Source organism: Accipiter gentilis, chromosome 17 (genome assembly GCF_929443795.1).
Source record: "Accipiter gentilis chromosome 17, bAccGen1.1, whole genome shotgun sequence".
Taxonomy (NCBI): Eukaryota; Metazoa; Chordata; class Aves; order Accipitriformes; family Accipitridae; genus Astur; species Astur gentilis.
Window position 1 is genome coordinate 3,232,295 of NC_064896.1, and position 20,369 is coordinate 3,252,663.

At 53.3% G+C, this 20,369-nt stretch overlaps 1 protein-coding gene across 19 annotated transcripts in view; it reads left to right on the forward strand.

Moving 5' to 3' along the window:
* The window catches only part of MACF1 (microtubule actin crosslinking factor 1), a 147,515-nt gene that overhangs the window by 80,608 nt on the left and 46,538 nt on the right, over positions 1 to 20,369 (forward strand). For 13 of the 19 annotated variants that reach the window (XM_049820629.1, XM_049820637.1, XM_049820634.1 and 10 more), the window contains 13 exons: positions 123 to 299; positions 804 to 927; positions 1,251 to 1,459; positions 1,878 to 2,195; positions 3,007 to 3,173; positions 4,240 to 4,396; positions 5,225 to 5,342; positions 6,836 to 6,898; positions 7,696 to 7,937; positions 8,411 to 8,540; positions 9,345 to 9,544; positions 10,245 to 10,740; positions 11,344 to 12,815. In XM_049820629.1, coding sequence (XP_049676586.1) covers positions 123 to 299; positions 804 to 927; positions 1,251 to 1,459; positions 1,878 to 2,195; positions 3,007 to 3,173; positions 4,240 to 4,396; positions 5,225 to 5,342; positions 6,836 to 6,898; positions 7,696 to 7,937; positions 8,411 to 8,540; positions 9,345 to 9,544; positions 10,245 to 10,740; positions 11,344 to 12,815 — 3,873 coding nt within the window. Of the gene's footprint in view, positions 1 to 122; positions 300 to 800; positions 928 to 1,250; positions 1,460 to 1,877; positions 2,196 to 3,006; positions 3,174 to 4,239; positions 4,397 to 5,224; positions 5,343 to 6,835; positions 6,899 to 7,695; positions 7,938 to 8,410; positions 8,541 to 9,344; positions 9,545 to 10,244; positions 10,741 to 11,343; positions 12,816 to 20,369 lie in introns of all 19 variants that reach the window. The other 6 variants (XM_049820638.1, XM_049820631.1, XM_049820635.1 and 3 more) reach the window with 3 other exon arrangements.

The window sequence follows — 20,369 nt, forward strand, 5'->3', positions numbered from 1 at the left end:
GGCAAGATTCATTTTCTAATTGTTTTTTTCTTTCTTGATGATTTCTGTGCATTTTTCACTGGTGCCCAGGTTGCTCTGTGCTTGCTTTCATCCTCCCGTTATGTCTTATTGCTCCTTTGCAGTGCACCAAGCTTGGCTCCCACCTGAACACCTTGCTGGATCACTACCAGCAGTTCCAGGAGGTGGCAGAGTCTCTCAGGACATGGCTGCAGGAGAGCGAAACTGCTGTTGGGAAACTGCTCTCCGAGACGGTTTCTTCAGATCCAGCTATTCTGCAAAAGCAGCTCGCCAGCGCTAAGGTACGGATGGTGTCCTTGGGTGATCTCCTGGGGCAGAGTTGGAGCCTGTATGGGAATTTGGCTGCTGCTCTGAGCAGCTAGGAGCAGGAAAGAGATTCAACCCATTCCATTTTTTAGCTGGTTGAGTGCAAAGATGCACCGGCAGGCTCAGCAGGTTCCAGTGCTGCAGATCAGGTAGAGCCAGGCTCTTCCGAGAGGTGCTCGGAGCAATGACAAGGGGCTGCAGTCACAGACTGCCACGGGGGAGATCCTAGTGGGACATGGGGGGATATTCCTCCCCCATGAGGGTGGCTGGGTGCTGGGACAGCCCAGACCCTCTGATCCAGCTCTGTCTCCAGCATGGGGTTGGACCTTCCAACCTACATTATTATTTTTCTTAATAATTTTGTGATGGAGAGAACAGGATCCCTCAGCAGGGTTTAAATGGAACTCTGAGCTCCCCGTGGGTGCAGGTCTCTTGTGTGTGACCCACCGCTGATTTTGCCTTGTCTCGTGTCAAAGCAGCAGCTGCAGGGAGACCTTGCTGAGCATCAGGTGCCGGTGGAGAAGCTCCAGAAAGCAGCTCGGTCCTTGCTGGAGGTACAAGGGGAGCCAGCCCCAGACCACGGACACATTCAAGAAACAACAGGTACAGAGCAAAGCAGCTGCCTGCGTTAGCAGGGATGGTTGGGGAGAGTGTGAAAACAAACCAGGGAGGGGAAAAAAGATGAAGTCTCCCATTTTTGGAGGAAGCACACAGCAACACATCTTGAGGGCTTGTGTTTGCACGTGGGGAGGGCTGTGATCCAGGCTGGCCATTTGTGTTGGATCCCCTGTCTCGCTGCTGGCTTTGAGGATGGGGATTCGTCGTCAGTGAGAATTTGGCAGGAGCCAAAGGTGATCCTTGCTGCTCTCTGAGCATCAGGCGAGAAGCTCTTTGCCGCTGATTCTCCTTTGCACTGAACTCTGCAGATGCCATCGTGAACCGCTTCCAGAGCCTCTCCCAGCAGATGGCCGAGCGCTCGGACCTGCTGCAGAAATCCATCGCCCAGTCCCAGAGTGTCCAGGAGAGCCTGGAGAGCCTTCTCCAGTCGGTGACTGAGATTGAGAAGAACCTGGAGAGAGAGCAGCCAGCTGCGCTCTCCTCTGCCTCCATCCAGGACTCGCTTGCCACGAGTGCGGTAAGACTGGTCCCTGAGCTCCCTCGCCTCAAACATGCCTGTCTGCAGGACCTGAACCATGCAGGCAGTTGCTGAGGATTAGCCACAGTATTCTGAAAACACAAAAATAAACCCTAAAAAGGGATATGAGCAGAACCTTTACTTAATTTCTTTAAGCCAGGCCACAGACCTGTTGAAAGTCTCCTTTCTTCTTTGCTAACCAGTAGGGCTTGGATATCAGGCAACAGGGAAAGGCAGAGCAGGTTGGGGAGATCAGAAAGGAAAGGAAAACTGGGATAGAAAACTATTCTTGCCCGACCCTGGTCGTCTCAAAGCATGCGCTGCTGTTCCCAAGGGCGGCCCAGCCTCTTCACGCCAGTTCAGTTTTGCTCAAGAGCCTTCCTAAAATGGCATCCCTTTCTGTGTCTGCTTACCACAGAAGCTGAAGCAGGACATCGCCAGGCAGAAGAGCTGCCTGGAAGCCACCCGTGAGATGGTGACGCAGTTCATGGAGGCGGCAGACAGCCCCACGGCCTCTGCCCTGCAGGGCAAGCTGGCAGAGGTGACGGAGCATTTCGGCAGGCTGTGCCAGCAGCAGCAGGAGAGGGAGGATGCGCTGAAGGGCCTCCTGCCGAAGGTCGAGCAGTACGAGCAGCTCTCGGAGAAGTTGCAGCAGTTCACGGAGAGCAGAGCGCGGATGTTGGCATCTGGGAATCAGCCGGACCGGGACATCGCTCACTTCTCCCAGCACATCCAGGTGAGATGCAGGGGGAGAAGACTCCACCTGACTCTGGTTTCTGGGGCAGGGCCGTTTTGCAGTGATTTCTTCCTGGGGAAACAAGCCCCGGTTTGCTTCCAGGCTGCCAGGATCCACAGGACCTGTGCTGCCTCGTTGCCTGGGGCAGGGAGCGTGGCTGGAGCAGCTCAGGCTGTTTCCAGCCATGAGAGAAGGGAATGGCATTTCCCTGGAGGCAGGCCGGTGTTCAGAAAGGATCCCTAGCCAGGTTCTTGGGGGCTAGACCAAATATAGCAAGGTTTTACCAATTAAAGACTCCACAGGGTTAATACAGCAAAATGTCTGAGTGCTGGCTGTAAGCACAGTGCAGGATGTGACAAAGCCCTCGGAGATGCCACGGATCCTGGTGGTCAGTCATGGCTGTACTGCACAGGATTCTTCCCTCCGGCTTCCTACGAGTGCTCTGTTATGGGAAGTGGTTTGGCCACAGCCTCAGAAATGCTCTAAGCTGGCATAAAACCAGACACTTGTGCTGGGGCGGGGGGGTAAGTTGGCTTGTTCTAGGGCCCCCTGTCCCATTCACTGCATGGTCTTACACCAGTACTGGGGAAGGTGGGACTCGCTCCTGCAGCTGCTTAAAGTATTTGCAGAGCCGGAGCCGGAGGAGCAGGTGGGACCGAGCCATGGCCTCCCGTTCAGCGCTGGTGCGATTCGTGGCACTGCCCATGGAAGGTTTCTCCAGCTCACCAGGACGTGGGGCTGTCCGCTTCATTCCCCCTGCCCAAGTCTGCTGGTGGGGGCATGGTCGACATCGCCCTTTGTGTTTTGGCAGGAACTGAATTCGGAGATGAGGCAGCACCAGGAGGACCTGGCTGTCCTGGAGCATCTGGCTGCGGAACTGGGGTCCTGCGGCTTCGCCCCCGGTGCTTCCCAACAGCAGGAGAAGCTGCAGAGCCTGAAGAAAGACTTTCTCCAACTGCAGAAGGTGGCAAAAGAGAGGTGAGTCCCAGGGACCCGGCCACTCACTGGGGAGGTGAGTTTGGAGGTGGCTTGGTGGTCAGACCAAGACCCCGTGGAGATCTCCTTTCCACGGGAGGGGGGGCACGAGTGAACTCTTCCTGCCTCCCTCCTCCCACACCCGGAGACGCAAGGCAGCTCGCTCCAGCTGACGCTTTAAAAAAAGCCTTGGCTGGGGGCGTTGTGAAAAATTCCTGGTGCTGCAGAAGCCGGCGTTCGTGCCGTTTCCCGGCGTGTGGGCTGCCACAGCTCCATCCCAGAGCATCTTGCTGGAGGGGAAGCGGGGTGCTGGCAAAGGATCGGGAGCCTGCCCCAGGCGTGCTCTGCGGGAGGTGACAGAGCAGAGCAGCCTGTCCCTAGAGTCCCCCTAAAGTGGGAATAAAGGCGAGCTTTAGCAGCAGTTTGAGCTTGAATCGGTCATGGCAGCTTGAGCAGGGTCGGAGCGACAGCTCGCTTGTGTCCCGGGGTGGGGGGGATCGCACTTCCCAGGCTGTATCTCCAAACTCCCTTGGTGAATACAGGGAAGGCGACGGGGAAAAGCAGATGAATCTCATAATAATCCCCAGTAATTCAGCACCGCGCAGAGAGCTGCCTCCGGCCTTTCCTCCGGGATGGGCTGAATAGATGAGAGCCGTGGCCAGGGAGGAGGGGCGGCACAGCCTGGCCTCCCCCAGGCTGCAGCTGGCTGGGGCGAGACGGTATGAATGAGCCCTGTCTTCCCAAAAGCTTTGCTTCCCCCAGGACAAAGAACCCGGTGCAGAGCCAGCGCAGGTTGGCGGTGGTGGTCCCGTGGCTGTTGGCTACTGCGGTGGTGCTGGAGTGGCCCCAAAAGTGCCACCGGCTGCAGCTTGCGGGGGGCAGCAGCAGCGAGGGGCAGGCTGCAGCATGCACCCCGCTTTGGCTGGTACTGCACGAGCTGTTCCTAAGCAACATCGAATAATAATAATAAAAAGAAGGGGTCCTAGAGACACAACTGTGCTACATTCAATCGGGGGTAATTGCAAGGCAAAGCACGAACTCTGACTCTCCAAAACCTTTTCACTCGCAGAGAAAAGGATGCATCGTCCTGCCAGGAGCAACTGGATGAATTTCGGAAGCTGGTTGGGGCTGTGAGGAAGTGGCTAAGGGAGAGCGAAGGCAAAATGCCGTCTGCTGAGACCTCCCTGGGCACCCAGGAGCTGCAGCAGCGCAGGCAGCAGATCCAGGTGGGCAGAGGGAGCTGGAACTGGAGTGGAAAAGTTGGCAGCTGGTGTGGAAATGCTGGAATGTGGAATAAATCCCAGGAAGCAGAGTCCTGGGAGTTGTTTTATGGTCTCAAGAATCCTGCACTCCCCTGTACTTGCTGGTGGGCTGCAGCCCCTGGTCTGTGTGTGCATCCAGTGGTCCCTGGCTCGTGGAGAAGGCAGCAGTGCAAAGGTCCTCTTGGATACCGCCTGGTTTCCCTTCCTTCCCCCTGCTTGATCTGGGCAGGATTTGGGAGTGGGAGACCCAAGCACACTCATTTTCGCTGAGTGTTTCCCCTTGCTAGACGTGGAAGGTGGCCTCCTGTCATCCGAGCCCCCGCTCCTCTCCGGCACCATGATGCTTTAAATCAGGATGTGCCGAGGGTTTGACTCAGAGGCAGAGCAGTGTCTGCCGAGTCACCCGCAGCCCTCTCACCCCACGGCACGCCACCGGGCTCCGGCACGCCACCGGGCTCTGCCAAAAGCTGAGGGGACTGGACTCATGTGAGGCTGGGTTGTGCAGAGAGGAGGGAGGTCCCCAAAATGGTAGGAGGGAGAAAAAGGTTTCCTTTGACAGACCTGCTAGTTAGGGAAGAGCGTTTCACTCTTTGATTCCCCCCTGACAAAAATAAATATCAAGACACCCACTTTCCTGGTGCAGTCTGCTCTCCACGTGCCGGTGCGCCCTTTGCCGGTTCCCTGGGTGCCGTGTCCCGGTGCCACCGAGTCACCGCCGAGGTGACGGGTGAGGAAGGGAGGGCTGTGGCCAGGCAAGTGTGGAGTGCGATGCCAGGCTTTGCTTTTGACCAGGATCTCCTAGAGGAGTGGAAGGGGAAGGGGGCCCAGGTGGAGGAGATCGGCCGCAGAGGGACCCTCCTGGAGAACCTGATCGTGGAGATTACGGCCCCCGACACCCCGTCCAAGGCAGGTGAGTTGCAGCCCGCTCTCCCAAGGATGATTCCTTCCTTGGCACTCTGTTTGCTCTCACCACTGCATCTTCTCTCAGCCTACCTCAAGCAAAAAAATGGGGTTATTTCCCCCTTTTAACAAACTTCAGGGTGTCTGAGTATTGTGGGGCTGAGCCCCATGGCCGAGTTGCTGGTGCTCATTGCATTAATGCATCAGACGAGCGCTCGGAGCCCACCAACTTGCCTTAATTTGCTGTAGCATAATGAGCACTGAATTACCCTGAGTTTGCCGTGAGCCCAGCGTGGGGACACGTACCACGGTTCGGATGGAGATGGGAGCTTCAGGCTGCTGCGGCGTGGGGGTCTGAGCTCTCAGCTCCGCAGGGAGCTCGTGGAGGCGGCTCCTGCTTTCTCTTGGGGATGTGCTTCAGCCTCCTGAGTGCTGGAGTGTTTTAATCAAACTCCGGTATTTGGGTTTCATATCTGGATGAAATTTAAGACTGCAATATTCAGATGTGATTTACTAGTCTCCTTTTTGGCTTCAAGTCTGTGAAGCAATGAGATTATGTCTGGTTCGTTTGGAAACCAACTAAAAGATGTCTTCCAGCTTGTGAGAACAAGTCCCTGGACTCTCATCATTGATGGGCATTTATGGGAATTTGCAGTCTAGATATGTTTGTTAGGGTTAACTTGATGAGCAGTTAAGTGGGAAACCTCCAAGAGAAATGGGGAGAGGCTTGTTGTGGGTGACCCACATGGTCACCCACGTGGGGTGACCAAAGCTGCAGCCCCTTACATCCATGAAAGCTTTAAAATGTGTGGTTAGAAACAGAGAGACTTACCCGACAATGTTTCTGATGAATCCCCCTTTGGCTGTGAACATAGCTGTGATATCTGGTGTCCAAGGAAGGGACACTGGCACATTGTGCACGGAGCCTCTTGGCAAAGAGAGCGTGTCCGTGCACCAAGGCGGATTTAAATAGTTTCATCCCATAAGAAAAGGAGAATATGGGGGAGTTAATCTCTTCAGGGGAGTTAATCTCTTCAGGGAAGGCATTCAGCAGTCTCACTTGACGTTATAATTCCCAAAATCATGCTCAGGGTAGCAGCTTTCCAGGCATGGAGAGATGGCCAGTGGTCCCCAGTATTACGGTTCACACAGGAGCCACGTCCACTCTGGTCTCTGGGTGATGCTGGGAGAGGTGCCCAGCCCCAGACGGCTTCAGCTCTTCTGCTTCTGGTCCAGGGAGGCAGGAGCAGCTCCAGAAAAGAGAGGGTTGCGAGTGTGTTGGGAGGAGGAGAAATAAACGGGACTTCAAATCGAACTAATGCCGATGGTTCGGCACCGATCCAGCGGGTTCGTCAGCGCCAGGCGGGTGGGCCCGTGGAGACGCCGCGTCTGTGCTTGGTGGCCAGTGTGGTCCGTGTCGTGGAGGGCCGTTCATCGCTTTGCTGTCTGCATTCCTAATGCGTCTGTCTTGTCCCTCTGTCTGTCTCCGTCCCCTCTGCTCAGGTGCCGCGCTGCCCGCTCCGGGAGGGTCGGTAGGCAGCGTGAACGGATACCACACGTGCAAAGGTGAGCTCGCTGTCACCGCTGTGCCGGCACGTGCGTGCCGAGGCTGCCTCACCATCTCCCTGTCCGTTTTTTTGTCTGTGCGTTTCCATCCGTGAGAATATAAACCACAACGTGACACCGTCAGCATCCCATCGCAAGTGGAACGAGCCTGCCGACAGGCTCGCGAATTCTCGGCCGTGCTGCGCGGTAGCCGGAGCCGTGGGACAGGCAGGCGGTGATGGAGGATGTAGGTCAGGCTGAAGGACGGAGAGGGGCAGCTTTGGGGAGTGATGGCACCCTGACACCCCATCAGGTGGTGTTAAGAGCTGATAAATGGGAGATCGTTTTAAGGCCTGCAATTAAATTTATTGGTTCTAAGGGATTATAACGGCATCCAACCCTTTACTTTGAAGAGCAATTTTAATTATTGCCGGTTATCTGCTGTTAGTTCACCGGTTCAGCGAGATAATAGGTTCATAAAAATGGCTTTATATTTTGGTGTCAAATTATTTAACACTGCATTAGCAGTGACATTGTGAAAGGGGGGCTCAGCTTGCATCAGTCTCACAAACACGAAGGCATTTGCTTTGTTCGCAAACTGTCAACATGCATACGTGGTGCGACTGGAAGGGCCCCTCTGGCACGAGAGGTGAGGATAATCTGACATTGCTCTGCAGGCAGACGGGCAGCAGCACGGCCTCTTGTTCCTCATGCTTGGCCGGGTGTGGCTGCCCGGGGCTAGATTAGTACCTGATAGTCCAGGTTAAGATGGACAACGCGGGCAGCGGTCCTCATCTCAGGCTGCTTTTTGGAAACAGATCTGACCGAGATCCAGTGCGATGTGTCGGACGTGACCCAGCAGTACCAGGGCCTTGGGGCGGCGCTGCGGGAACGGCAGCAGCAGCTCTCGGCTATGCTGGAGAAGATGCAAGAAGTGCAGGAGGAGGCCAGCTCGATGCTGAAGTGGCTGGAGTCGAAGGAACGAACGCTGTCGGAGCTGGACGCCTCCTCCTCGCCCACCAAGACGGAGACGATGAGAGCCCAGGCTGAGCACAACAAGGTAACTTCCAGAGCAAAAAAATGGGGATCAGAGCATCTCTTCCCAAAGGATCTTGGAGATGTGCTTTATTGCAGCAGGACTAGAAGGATTAGCAACGAGGATCTGCCCTGGGTTAAAGAAGGGCTTTCCCCAGAAGGGATCACAGGCAGGTCCGTGGAGCAGGAGCCTGTGCACTGTGCTCGACCTCTTTGCTTTTAGACCTGTTGCTTTCAGGCATTTGGCTCAGGGGAAAGGACCTTATCTGTAGCCCTTGCTGCTGGGTCACTCCAGCTTCTCCTGGAAAGCAATTCCCAGCCTTTCCCTGCTCGTGGAGCCAAGTTAGCTCACGGTATTGCTAAAAAAATGAAGTGATTTCATTAAAGAGCAAAGAACAGAAATTGTCCAACTCCAGCTTGTAGCTGCTGCTTCATTCCTACTCGGTGATTTCATTCTTTTGCCCTGTATCTGAAGAAGTTCAAATGATTATTTTCCAGGCATTTCTGGCTGAGTTGGAACAAAACTCAGGGAAGATCCAGAAGGTAAAGGAAGAACTTTCTGGCTTGCTGGAGAAATATCCAGATTCTCCAGAAGCAGCGAACTGGAAGAAGATGCAGGAAGACCTGAGTAAGTGCCTGAAGCACTTAGTGAGGTTTCTGTCTTGAAACATCACATTAGAAGCGGTTCAGAATTGCAGGGCGATTCCAAAGTCACAGCAGAGCAGAGTCGCTTCTAATTAAAATTCAGTAAATAGCAAACTTATCTCCAAGCTGTCTGGTGTACAAGGTGTTCCTGAGACGAGCACTGTCGTGATTAATGAAATCTCTATGATGGATGTGTATTTTAAAGACTTGCCTCCTTAAATTACTTCTTTTTTTTTTAAAAAAAAAGAAAGAAAAATAAGGCATTAGGGACATGGGTTGATTATTTTGATTAAAAGCTTCACTGCTTGATATAAAATTCTAGTCATTAGTAAGGCTATCCTAGGTAATCAAATGTTGACTAAACAAGATTGTATTTAAAAAGAAGCCCAGAGATTCTCTTCTTTGAAATAGCAGGAACGCTTTTATGGAGTTCTCTGTCCAGGAGATCTGAATGTGCTGTGTGAGGACTGATACACATGAGAGTATCCTCATTTATCGAGCCAGGGATGTGAGATGGCTCACCTAAGGTCAGACCAGCTCATGGCAGTAGTGACTAGAGCGCAGAAATCCTGCTTGCAAGGTTTTTTTCCTCTGAGCTTCAAGACCACGTAGCCATTAGAAATGGGTACCGGCTTATTAGATGGAGAGTAAATAGAACCACACTAGTTTTATTGAAAAGCTGAGGAGGTTTCCCATCGGGGAAGCCACGGGGAGGGTAAAGAACCTTCTCGATGGAGGGGTGGGCTGGCTGGGAGCACGACCGCTGCCAACACAGCCGGTGCTTCAGATTGCAGGTGGGAAAGAGCCAGCCAGGCGACAGCCGAGCGGCAGCAGAAGCTGGAGGAGTCGGTGAACCAGCTGGCCAGCTTCCAGGCTGCCGAAGCCCAGCTGCGCCCTTGGCTCATGGAGAAGGAGCTGATGATGAGCGTGCTGGGACCCCTCTCCATCGACCCGAACATGCTGAACGCACAGAAGCAGCAGGTCCAGGTGAGCTGGGAGCCGCGTACGCCTCGCCACGGTGGGGTCGGGTCAAGGAGGGGAGGGTGTCTCATCCAGTATGTGAGGTGGAAGATCGCACTCCGAGTTATTTGTCTCGCAAGCGCTCTGCCATGCGAGTGTTGGGAGACCTCATGGCTCCTCTCCCAAGTCCTCCAAACCCTGCCGAGCGCAAACTACTGTGAATAACTTGCAACGGGCGCAGCGCTTGAGCTCCCTTCCCCGCACTGGATTGACTCATCAGTGAATCACTTGGCCCCTCTTGGAGAGTGAAATTGCTTTAAACAAGACCTGTGCTGATGCTCTGCAGGACTTGCTAATGCTGCCCCTCCGCCTGGCAGCCTGCCCTTTCCGTACCTCCTGCTTCCAAATCCTAACATGTCCGTAACCGGCCACACCACAAAATAAAATGCCCCAGTTAACATAATTAGACTTCCTTCTCATCTAACTGGTTTATGTTACATTACACAGCAATAGGACAAATAAGAGAGAGAGCAGAGTACTGGAGTCGCAGACCCCTCCCAGCTTTTTAAGTTGCAAGGTCACAGTAAATTGTGGTCTACCCAGCCCAGGGCTCGTTCCTACTGATTCCGAGGGTTGGATAAAGCCCCTAGAGGTCTGGTTCGTTTTGACTGTGTGTACTCGGAGCTGTCAGTTTTCTGCAAACACTTTCATGTTATTTCTGTTGCAGTTTATGCTGAAGGAATTTGAAGCTCGCAGACAGCAGCATGAGCAGCTCAACCAGGCAGCTCAGAGCATCTTGACCGGCCCTGGAGATGTTTCTCCATCCACTAACCAGGTGCGGGAAGAGCTCCAAGGGGTTAATCAGAAATGGTCCGAGCTAACGGAACGCCTCAACTCCCGCTCCAGCCAAATTGACCAAGCCATAGTAAAGAGCACCCAGTACCAGGAGCTCCTCCAGGGCCTCTCCGAGAAGGTGAAGGCGGTTGGGCAGCGCCTGAGCAGCCAGTCTGCCATCAGCACGCAGCCCGATGCCGTGAAACAGCAGCTGGAGGAAACCAGTGAGATCCGCTCGGACCTGGAACAGCTGGAAGAGGAGATAGCAGAGGCTCAGACCCTCTGTGACGACCTCTCTGTCCTCATCGGGGAGCAGTATCTCAAAGATGAGTTAAGGAAACGTCTGGAGACGGTGGCTCTTCCTCTCAAAGGGCTGGAGGACCTGGCAGGTGAGACAGAGCGGAGAAGTTGCTTGAGATGTTGGGATGTCGAACTCCGCCCCTGCTTTTTGCCAAAGGGCACTACCATCACTGGGTTTCAAAGAATAATAGGGGAAGCACCATTCATCATTTTTTAGGGTGCTTCATGGGTGTTTTGTGTGGGACTAAGCACAGGAGGGTTCAAACTCCAGACATACCCGAGCCTGCAGAGTGAGCAGAGGTGTTGAGTCCCACTGGTGTGGCTCTTCCAACAAGCTGCCTGGCTTGCAGCAGTGTGGCATGTGCTGTGCTTGGGAAAAAAAATGGTTCCTAAATTCAGAATGGGGCACGGAGAAGACCCAGTGGCCACCCTGTAATCTTGGGATGCCTCTTCTGGTTTCGAAGAGGTTACATTTAGAGACTGGTCAGGAGAACTGAGACTACTGTGTTATCATTGCCTGTTACTACTTAAGAAATTTATGAATCAGTGAGCAAAAAGGCTAGTGATGCAATAGAAAACTCCTTCCTGTTAATCAAAACACAGTTGGTGCATCTGAGATGATTTTAAATAATTGCACTTTGCTTATTTGATTTCAGCTTAATTGTCGCGTTCTAATCTTATTTCCATTTCAGCCGACCGGATGAACCGACTGCAGACTGCACTTGCAAGTTCCCAGCAGTTCCAGCATATGTTTGATGAACTCAGGACCTGGCTAGATGACAAACTGTGCCAGCAAGCTCAGAGCCAACCTATTTCTGCTAAACTGGAGAGGCTACAGAGCCAAATTCAAGAACAAGAAGAGTTCCAGAAGAGCCTTAACCAACACAGCGGCTCCTACGAGATGATTGTAGCCGAGGGCGAATCTTTGCTGCTTTCTGTCCAGCCTGGGGAGGAGAAGACCACTCTGCAAAACCAGTTGGTCAGCCTCAAAACACACTGGGAAGAGCTCAGCAAACAGGCTGCTGATAGACACTCTAAGCTCAAGGACTGTTTGCAGAAAGCTCAGAAGTACCAACGGCACACGGAGGACCTCCTGCCTTGGGTGGAGGACTGCAAGGCAAAGATGTCAGAGCTAGAAGTAACTCTGGATCCAGTGCAGCTGGAGGCGACTCTTCTGAGATCGAAGGCTATGCTGAGTGACGTGGAGAAGCGTCGCTCCTTGCTGGAGATGCTGAACAGCGCTGCCGACATCCTCATCGATGCTTCTCAAACCGATGAGGATGACGTTCGGGATGAGAAGGCTGGGATCAATCAGAAGATGGATGCCATCACAGAAGAGCTGCAAGCCAAGACTGGCTCCATTGAAGAAATGTCACAGAGGCTCAAGGAGTTTCAAGAGAGCTTCAAGAACATTGAGAAGAAGCTGGAAGGGGCGAAGCACCAGCTGGAGATCTACGATGCACTAGGGCCGCAAGCCTGCAGCAACAAGAATTTGGAGAAGCTCAGGGCACAGCAGGAGGTGCTGCAGGCCCTGGAGCCGCAAGTGGATTATCTGAAAAACTTCACTCAAGGTCTAGTAGAAGATGCCCCAGATGGGTCCGACTGTTCCCAGCTCTTGAGCCAAGCTGAGGTGGCTCAGCAGGACTTCAAAGCTGTGAAGCAGAAGGTAAATGACTGCTGTACGCTCATGGAAAACAAGCTTGAAGGGATCGGCCAATTCAATAACCGGGTCAGGGAGATGTTCTCTCAACTGGCGGATCTCGATGATGAGCTAGACAGCATGGGCCCCATCGGGAGAGATTCTGACAGCCTTCAGTCCCAAGCAGAGGACGTTCGCACGTTCCTGGGTAAACTCCACAGGCTGAAGTCTGACATTGAAGCTTCTGAAAGTGAATGTAAGAAGATGCTGGAGGACGAAGGGAGCCCCGATTTATTAGGACTGAAACGTGAATTGGAGACTCTGAATAAACAGTGCAGCAAACTGACGGAGAGAGGCAAGAACCGTCAGGAGCAGGTAGAAACGACACTGTCTCGTGTCGAGGACTTTTACAGCCGGCTGAAGGAGCTGACCCACATGACGACCGCGGCGGAGGAGAACGAGGCGTTGCAGTGGGTGGTAGGAACGGAGGTGGAAACCATCAACCAACAGCTGGCGGACTTCAAAGTAAGTTTTTATGCTGTGACACTTCTTAAGTGGTATTTGGTGTTTGAAGGTCTGTTTAGCGTTGTGGTCTTTTGTGTAGGACGTCTGGTCTTCAAGCTATCGTGGTTTTGTTGTTTGTTGCTATAATGTCACCGTTTTTGGTGTGGTAAAATATCCTTGCTCTGGAGAATATCAGATCAATGGCTGGAGTTGGTGAAAAGGTGCAGAAAGATTTTGTGATTGGGAGGAAAAAAATTTTTCCCGGTTCTCATTGTGATGTGTAATGTTGGCGTGTTAGTACCTCGTGGGCTTGTAGAGGTGGTTGGTATTTAGGTTTTGGGGGAGGGAGAGAAGTTTTTGAGTCCGTCTGAACTGTAAGTTGGCATCATCTGAGAGTCGAGTCCAGATGGGATCATCCTGCAGGTCTTTCTACCTGGCCCACCATTCCTGCTTGTTGTTCACTTCGTCTGAGCCACATATTGCATCCATTTTGGGGTCTTTGAGTACAAATAAAGGCACAGATAAACTGTAGGACAAGGGGTACACACAGGGAATAAAACCAAAGCAAAGTTTTTCTGTGGGCTGTTCGTGTTTCCAGCGAACAACTGATGGAGACCTTCAAGGCTCACATGAAATGCTGAGAGAGGGAAGAGTTGGAGTGTGTTTGATTATTTTTTTTTTTTTTTTATATACAGTATTATGGTGTTGGGACATGCTGTTACACTACATTAATTATATTAATACTGCTTAGAAATTCTCTTGCTGTGAAACTTCTATTACTGATGTGCTCGGTAGCTGATGATTGGGCTGATTTACATCTGGCTGCTCGTTTCCTGGTGTTAATGGGGGGTAGGAGGGGGAAACGTTTTTACAGCCATTTACTTTTCATCTCATGGCTAATTGATCCCGTTCCACCACTTAATAGCTCTGTGAAACCTTCACCAGGACAAGGTATTTCTGTTTTGGGGGTTGCCTGTCCAAAAAAAGATCTTGGAAGTGTTACTAACAGGGCGAACTCAAACTCATCTGACTGCATTGCTGTTAATTCTTGTGTCGGGCAGTGTTTTGCATTGAGCTTATATTGATGGGAGGGATTTAACTTCTTCATTAAACGCCACACAGTCGCTTGGAACAAATCTATCCAAAAAAGGAGTTTCTAGTCCAGTTTCACTGGACTTTTTCACTTAAAACCAGTGAAACTTTCTTTCCTGCAGAGCAAGGGATTATTCTCGGCTGGCGAGCGGGGCTGGCAGGCGCAGCTTAACCCGTCGTAGTGCTTGCAAATGGTCCATATCTCGGTGACCTTGAGGATGACCCTTTAAGACAAGGGTGGCCTGGGCTGCATGAGCCGAGGGTGCTTTGGAGGGTGACATGTCCTTACCAGGAGTCATTTGTTGGCCATCGAGGCCATGCGGTGCAGTTGAGGTCTCGGTTCCTGGAAAAATGAAAGTTGCAGCAGTGATGGTCGGGTTTTGCAGTGTGATGGCTGAGAATAAAACGGGGGAGAAGCAAGAAGGGTGGATGGAGCAATCGCGGTTATGCAGCAGCATTCCTCCCATGCACGGTTCATCCAGAGAGCAAGCATTTTTGTGCAAATTGTGAATGTTGCAGAGCAGATCTTTGCAAAGCCTCACCTTTCGGTTCTCTCTAAGGGGAAATGCAATCCCAGATACCAATCTGCACGTGGAAGGGCATCGCAGCGTACGGGCAAGGACCGTCTGTACTTCATACGTGCAGGAGGGAGAGCGATGGAGAATTCTCGCTTGGGCTCTGGAGGCAGCAGGGAGCATGGGGGAGCTTTTCTTGGTTGCAGCAGGCTTTTATTTCTTAACGCCCAAGACAATATCACAACTGTCTCCCTTCTTGGACTGTGAACAAGATGCAGGCACAACGTGTCCGGGGGGACCAGAGGCAGCTCCTCAGCCGGGCAGTGCTCCCTGGGGCGGCGTGGGGACGATGCAGCTGAGCGCGAGGAAGAGGATGGGGTGGCTGGGGCTCTCCAGGAGCGGTCGCGGTCTGTCTATCCAGAAGGCTCAAATGCAGGCAGATATTATGTCTTAAGGCATTAATTTTAATGAACATCTGTGTAAATGAGATGCAAATTAGGCAAGGCCCCAGGGCTCCAGGCAAGTTGCCAATGCAGCCCTGACAAAGGTGGGCACTTCTGGACTCATTGTGTCCAGATTTTAATAAAGAAGATATATTGAAGGCTCTGATGGAGGCTGTGAACAGATGACTTTTGAAACACCTTATACTTCAAGCTTCCCATATATTTTTCTCTTCCTGTCTGCAAACACCCCTCAAACTTGTCCCAGAAGGCCACAACCTACAACAAACCCTTAACTTTTGGAGAACTGCCACCCGTGCATTTCCTCTCTCTTCCCCCCCCCAGCCCCATTCCCAGGTCACAGAGGGACTAATCCTGGCTACGGGAGGGATGAGCCCTCTCCCGCTGTAAGTGCTCCTCCTGGCCGGGTTTCTCGAAGGTGGGAGGCTGGGAAGCAGCTGTTGGATCTTGCTCGGGGGGAAGCTTTGTTTGCAGGAGGTGTTTCGGTTCAGCGAGCGGATGCGATGGTGGGGGTGGCTACAGCGATGGGCTGAGCCCACGCCGGCACCCACGGCCATAGGAAGCCAGGACGGCGATGCAGGGTGGACCTGGCCTTCAGGGGATGGGGGAAAACTAGGTAGGGACAGGTTTGGAGCACCACATTTTTAGAGGATTGGAAGAAACCCATCTGGAAGAGACTTTAAGGGGTCATCTAGTTTAGCCCCTAGTTTTATGGTGAGATCAAGTGCAGCTGCAAGGCATTTCTGTGGTTTGGAGTCTGTGCTTATATGGACATACTGATGGATTGCTTCAGATACAGCTATGCTGCAGAAGAAATAGCATGGTTTTAGCAAAGGAACCTCATCTTTAACTCCTGGTCTTCAGCACGAGTTTAACCCAAGTGACTGTCTTTCCATTGCTGCCTCTCTGAGGAGACCCTTCTTTGTGAAAAAGGGTACTAAAAGTTGGAAGAATCTTTCTGTGCTGTGTCTCCATGAGCATCATACGGCCGAGTCGGGCTCTTCAGCACAAGGGACAAGTGACAGCCAACAGCAAGAGCTCCTCATACGAGCTTTCAGGCTGGGACATTACTTCCCCCTCCACTGTCTCTGCTGTCAGCTTAGGTTTCTCAAAGCTTATGCTAATATTAAATTTTAATGACTGGCATCAAATGAGCCACAGCTGAAATGTTACTAAACATAACAACTATGTTGATTCAGTTTAGCAAATGGCAGGATTCTCTGGGGAAGCGATTCCCCAGGTAAGGACGAGAGACAGAGGGTCACGCAGAGACGTAGGGGTTTTCTCCAGCGTCAGCAACCCCTGAGCTAGAAGACCCCGAGTTACAACCCTTCCTCCCAAAGACTGGGAAACCAATGCCGTACTTTGGATAAAACTTGTGCTGTTAAGTACAAGTGGCCGATCTTCCTTTACGCTTTCAAGAAGCAGAGGCGAGGTTTGCTGGTTCGGAGCAGTGGTGCCAGAAAGCCCCAGGCACGGGCTTGTCCTATCTGGCCAAAGAGCATCCATCAGCCTGGGCCACAGAGACCTGATGGAATCAAATTCTTTGGTGGGTTTTTTGGGAAGACATCTATGCTGGGGTAGCTTGGCCTCCTGGCTAAGCGAGCTCAAGCCTGGGTTTTGTTTACATTTTTTTACAGTGGCTTTTGAACTTGGGTTTCAAAGCCTGGCTGGTAGTTAGCGTTGGCAATTCTGAGCTGGGACCCTCTTTGATTCACCATGTTGGTTTTGGATAAACTCTTAACGTTGCCATATTTCACCTGCAAAGCAGAGCGTAACGCCCAGCCCTAGGTCAAAGGCACGAGCAGAGGTTTTTAGGCTTGCTGCAATACAGAGCGATGCTCGGGAGTGGAAGGATGCTGTTGCCCCCCCAGTTGTATCATGCCAGAGTGGTTTTGCTTTGCTGGGGACACCTTCCTCCACGTGATGAAGACGAGAGCAGGAACGGGGCAGCCTGCCTTCCTTCTGAGTTGCGCTCAACGGCTGGAAGAGATTTCTGCAAGAGCCTGGAGAACTTGACCCAAAATGAAACCCAAGGAAAAGCATCAAACTCGACGTGACCGAACGGTCGCCGTCGCGTTCAAATCGGCGCAGATGCGGTTGGCTGAAGGGGAAGACGCGCGGTGACGCCTCTGCGTGTGGCTGGATCTCCATCGATGTGCCGGCCCCCTCCCAATGCCGCGCCGGCAGCCCCCGCCGTCACCGCAGCTGCGCTTTGCCCCACGTCTGCTGGCGGCGTTGGGGCACGGCGGAGGAATGCTGGCGAGCCGGGACCTGCCGCAGCTGGCACACGCCACGCCGCTTATCCAGGATCTCGCCTCCGAGTATTAATTAAACCCCACCCTTGCCTCAGCCAGAGAGGAGGGGGGGATCAGGAGGGGGGTCTGCTGCGGGGAGCGAGGGACCGCAGCATCCGACCCTCCAGGGTGACGGCTTTGCCGGGGCAGGTCGTGGGGAGTGGAGGGAAGAGATGAGATTTTGGGTTCCTGCCTCTCCTCCTGCTGCGGATTTTGGGGGAGGTTATTTGAAACCGGAGTTGCTCAATGCAGTGAACTCGGGCACCGCTCTTTCACGCCAATAAAGGTTTTATGTTGGACGATGGAGAGGGGGAGGGAGAATCCCTAGACAGCAATAACTGAAGCCGCACTCCCATTTTATTGTAGAGCAGGTCAGGCCGTCCGGGGTCTGCAGAGCCCTCGTGCCTCCAGCACCCTCTTTGTCTGCTTGAATAAATAAAAAAAATAGGAAAGAAATCCCAGGAGGGGTGATGCAGTGAGTGAGTAAAGCCCTAAACGGCATTAGTCATCTTGCCATTCAGATGCCGCTCTGTCTAATCCTGCTCCAGGTCCTCCCCGCTTCACCCTAAGTAAAAGCGGCAATTAGCCGGCACTCGTCGCGAGCCCACGCGCGCTCCTACGCCCTCCCTGCCGCTGCCCCCCCTTTGCGGCAGAAGGACGTCGGCTTTCTTCGGCGCTCTATTTATGACTCTCTTAATTCCCCCAACCTTTCAGACGGGGAGCTGACTCAACGGCGCTATCAGAAACGCTGCTGTTACTAATAACTGTTCGCCTCGTGCCCGGTGTCCCTGGGTTTCTCCCAGGTGTCACTGCCCGAGGCTGCTGCTTTTCGGGAGAGGTGGCCTTGGGGGTACGAGGGAGCTCACGGGCATCGCGTCCCTTGCGTGAGCTGTTGTCGTTGCGTGGGGCCGTCGGTGGCGGGGAGAGACGTGGGATGGGGACTCGGCTGCCCAGCGCCGTGTGGTGTTGAATGGTGGTTATTTTGCAGGAGGATGGAAATGGGTGGTTTCTTCCCAGTTTATCCCATTTACGTTTGCAGAGCGCGCTTCTCGGCGGGCTGGGGACGAGCGCAATCCCTGATTGCACAAGTGGCGTTTTGTGATCTTCCTTTTTACGACGCGCGTATGATGATCTTACAGGGTCTTTTCCAACCCAAATGATTCTATGATTCTATCTCGGGGACCGCCAGCTCTGGTCCTGCCGTTGCAGAGCTGCTCTCGAGGATGGGCAGAGGAAAACCGGCATCCCATTTTGGGATCGCAGTGCTGAACAGGAGAGCAGGAATAAATCCGTATGCTGATGATGCAAGGTATTTAAACCAAAGCATTTACACTCAAAGCCTTAATTTCTCGTGACGGCGAGTTAGTCGCCACTAGCAGGCATGGGTGCTCGTGGGCGATGCCCGAGCACCCAGCCCAGGCCTCCGGGAAGGTTTTTTTGGGAACTCCACTCCCAATCATATAGCCGAAGACCCCATAGCTGGGGGTGCATCGCCGGTGAGGGTTTCAGGGGTGGGTGGGAGAGGGGAGGTGGGTTTCTGGGATGGGATGGGGCAGGGAAGGGACACTCTGCCACTTGTTGTGCCCCAGCCTGGCCGAGGGTATTTTTAACCCTTCTGTGCCCCCTGAGGAATGCGTGCGGCTCCCGACAGTCGTCCAGTTGGGAGCAGCTGGGTGGGACTGGGCTGGGAGCAGGGACAGGCTGCACGACGGTGTCTTCTCGTTGAACGCTTTCCAGACCTACTTAAAGTATCTCTGGCTAGTATTTTCAGCATCAGCAACACACGCAAAAATGCCTCCTCTCTGACAGCTGTTAAGCTGCCTTAAAGGCACCATCTCCCCTCGTTGGAGAAGAGGATGATAAATGGGGGGTGATAAGCGCGGGCTGTGACGGGGCTGTCACCGAACCTGGCTGGGGTGAGTGGCCCAAGCGGAGCTGCAAAGCCTCGGTGATGTTTGATACGCTTCTAACCTGGTCATCCGGGAGTGTTGTAAATAAACGTGTTTGCACAAGAGGCGCTTGAGCACGAGTGGCCCCTGCAGCCTCCTCGTTCCTTGGAAGTAAATTTTATCGCAAAGGGAAGAACAAATGTGCCCCCGGAGCTCGTCCTCTCTGAAGGGAGCGTTGCCGGTGCGCTTGTTCATCAGCGAGCCGCGGATGGGTTTTGACCTTGACTTGTCAGCGGGCAGGCAGAGAGGCACAGGCACTTCCCCGATCCCGAGCAAGCCGAGAACAAGAGTGAATTAAGCCAAGAGCTGCTGAGACCAACCAAATCATAGCGAGGCTTTTTTTTGCCTCCCCCCTCCCCTCCCCCCCCTTTTCTTGACCGTAAAACAATTAGGCTGTGATCAAATGGTCCCTTTCAGGAGCCGGCTTGGGTCACTTCTCCAAAGCCACCCACTTGCAGATGCTTTGGTGACCCTGCCAGGTCTCAGCTGAGGGAGACAGCAGTAGGAATGTCCTCTCGCAGGAGCACTCGTTAGCTAGTGGTGGTGACACTTCGCAGTGTTTCCAGGAGATACTAAAAATACCAGCTTTGCATAAGACCGGGAGAGCTGAGGATCTGAGGGAGGAGGAGATGGGAAGCTTTTTGCCCGCAAGGGCTGAGCAGAGGAGGGAGAGGAGCCCGGTCCTGGCGGGACGCAGCCATGGAAGTGGGAGCGTGTGATGGAGCGAATGCAGGACTTTCCCGTCACCCACAGCATCCAGGCGAGTCACCGATCTCCGCCGGGGAAGGGAGTGACTGTGGCCGCTGGGTCTGGAGCAGACGGGGGCTTCTCTGGGGAAGGGCTCCGGCTTGGATTAGTCACCGCAGCGTTTCAAGAACAATTGCCAATTCTTCTGCCGAAGGAGTGGTTTAAAATGTCTCCCATCCAGAGGATTCTGTGGATGATAACGCACTTACCTCACTTCCTAAAGAGCCTCCAGAGCAGTTTATTAATCACCCCATCCCTCGTCTCTCCCTGCTGTCCCCAATTACTCTGACACTGGGTGAGGAGCAGCTTCTGCAGTTTTCCATTTCCCCGGGATGGGCAGCGGGATCGCAGCACCCTGCCCGTGGGTGCTGGGTCACTGGCAGCCGGGAGCAGGATGGCCGGAGAGCCCAGGGTGCTTCACCCACCCTTGTACAGCCCCAGAGCAAAGCCTGGCAGCCACGGAGGAGAATTTGCAGGAAAACTGGGCAGCCGAGGACAAAAATGGGTATTTCAG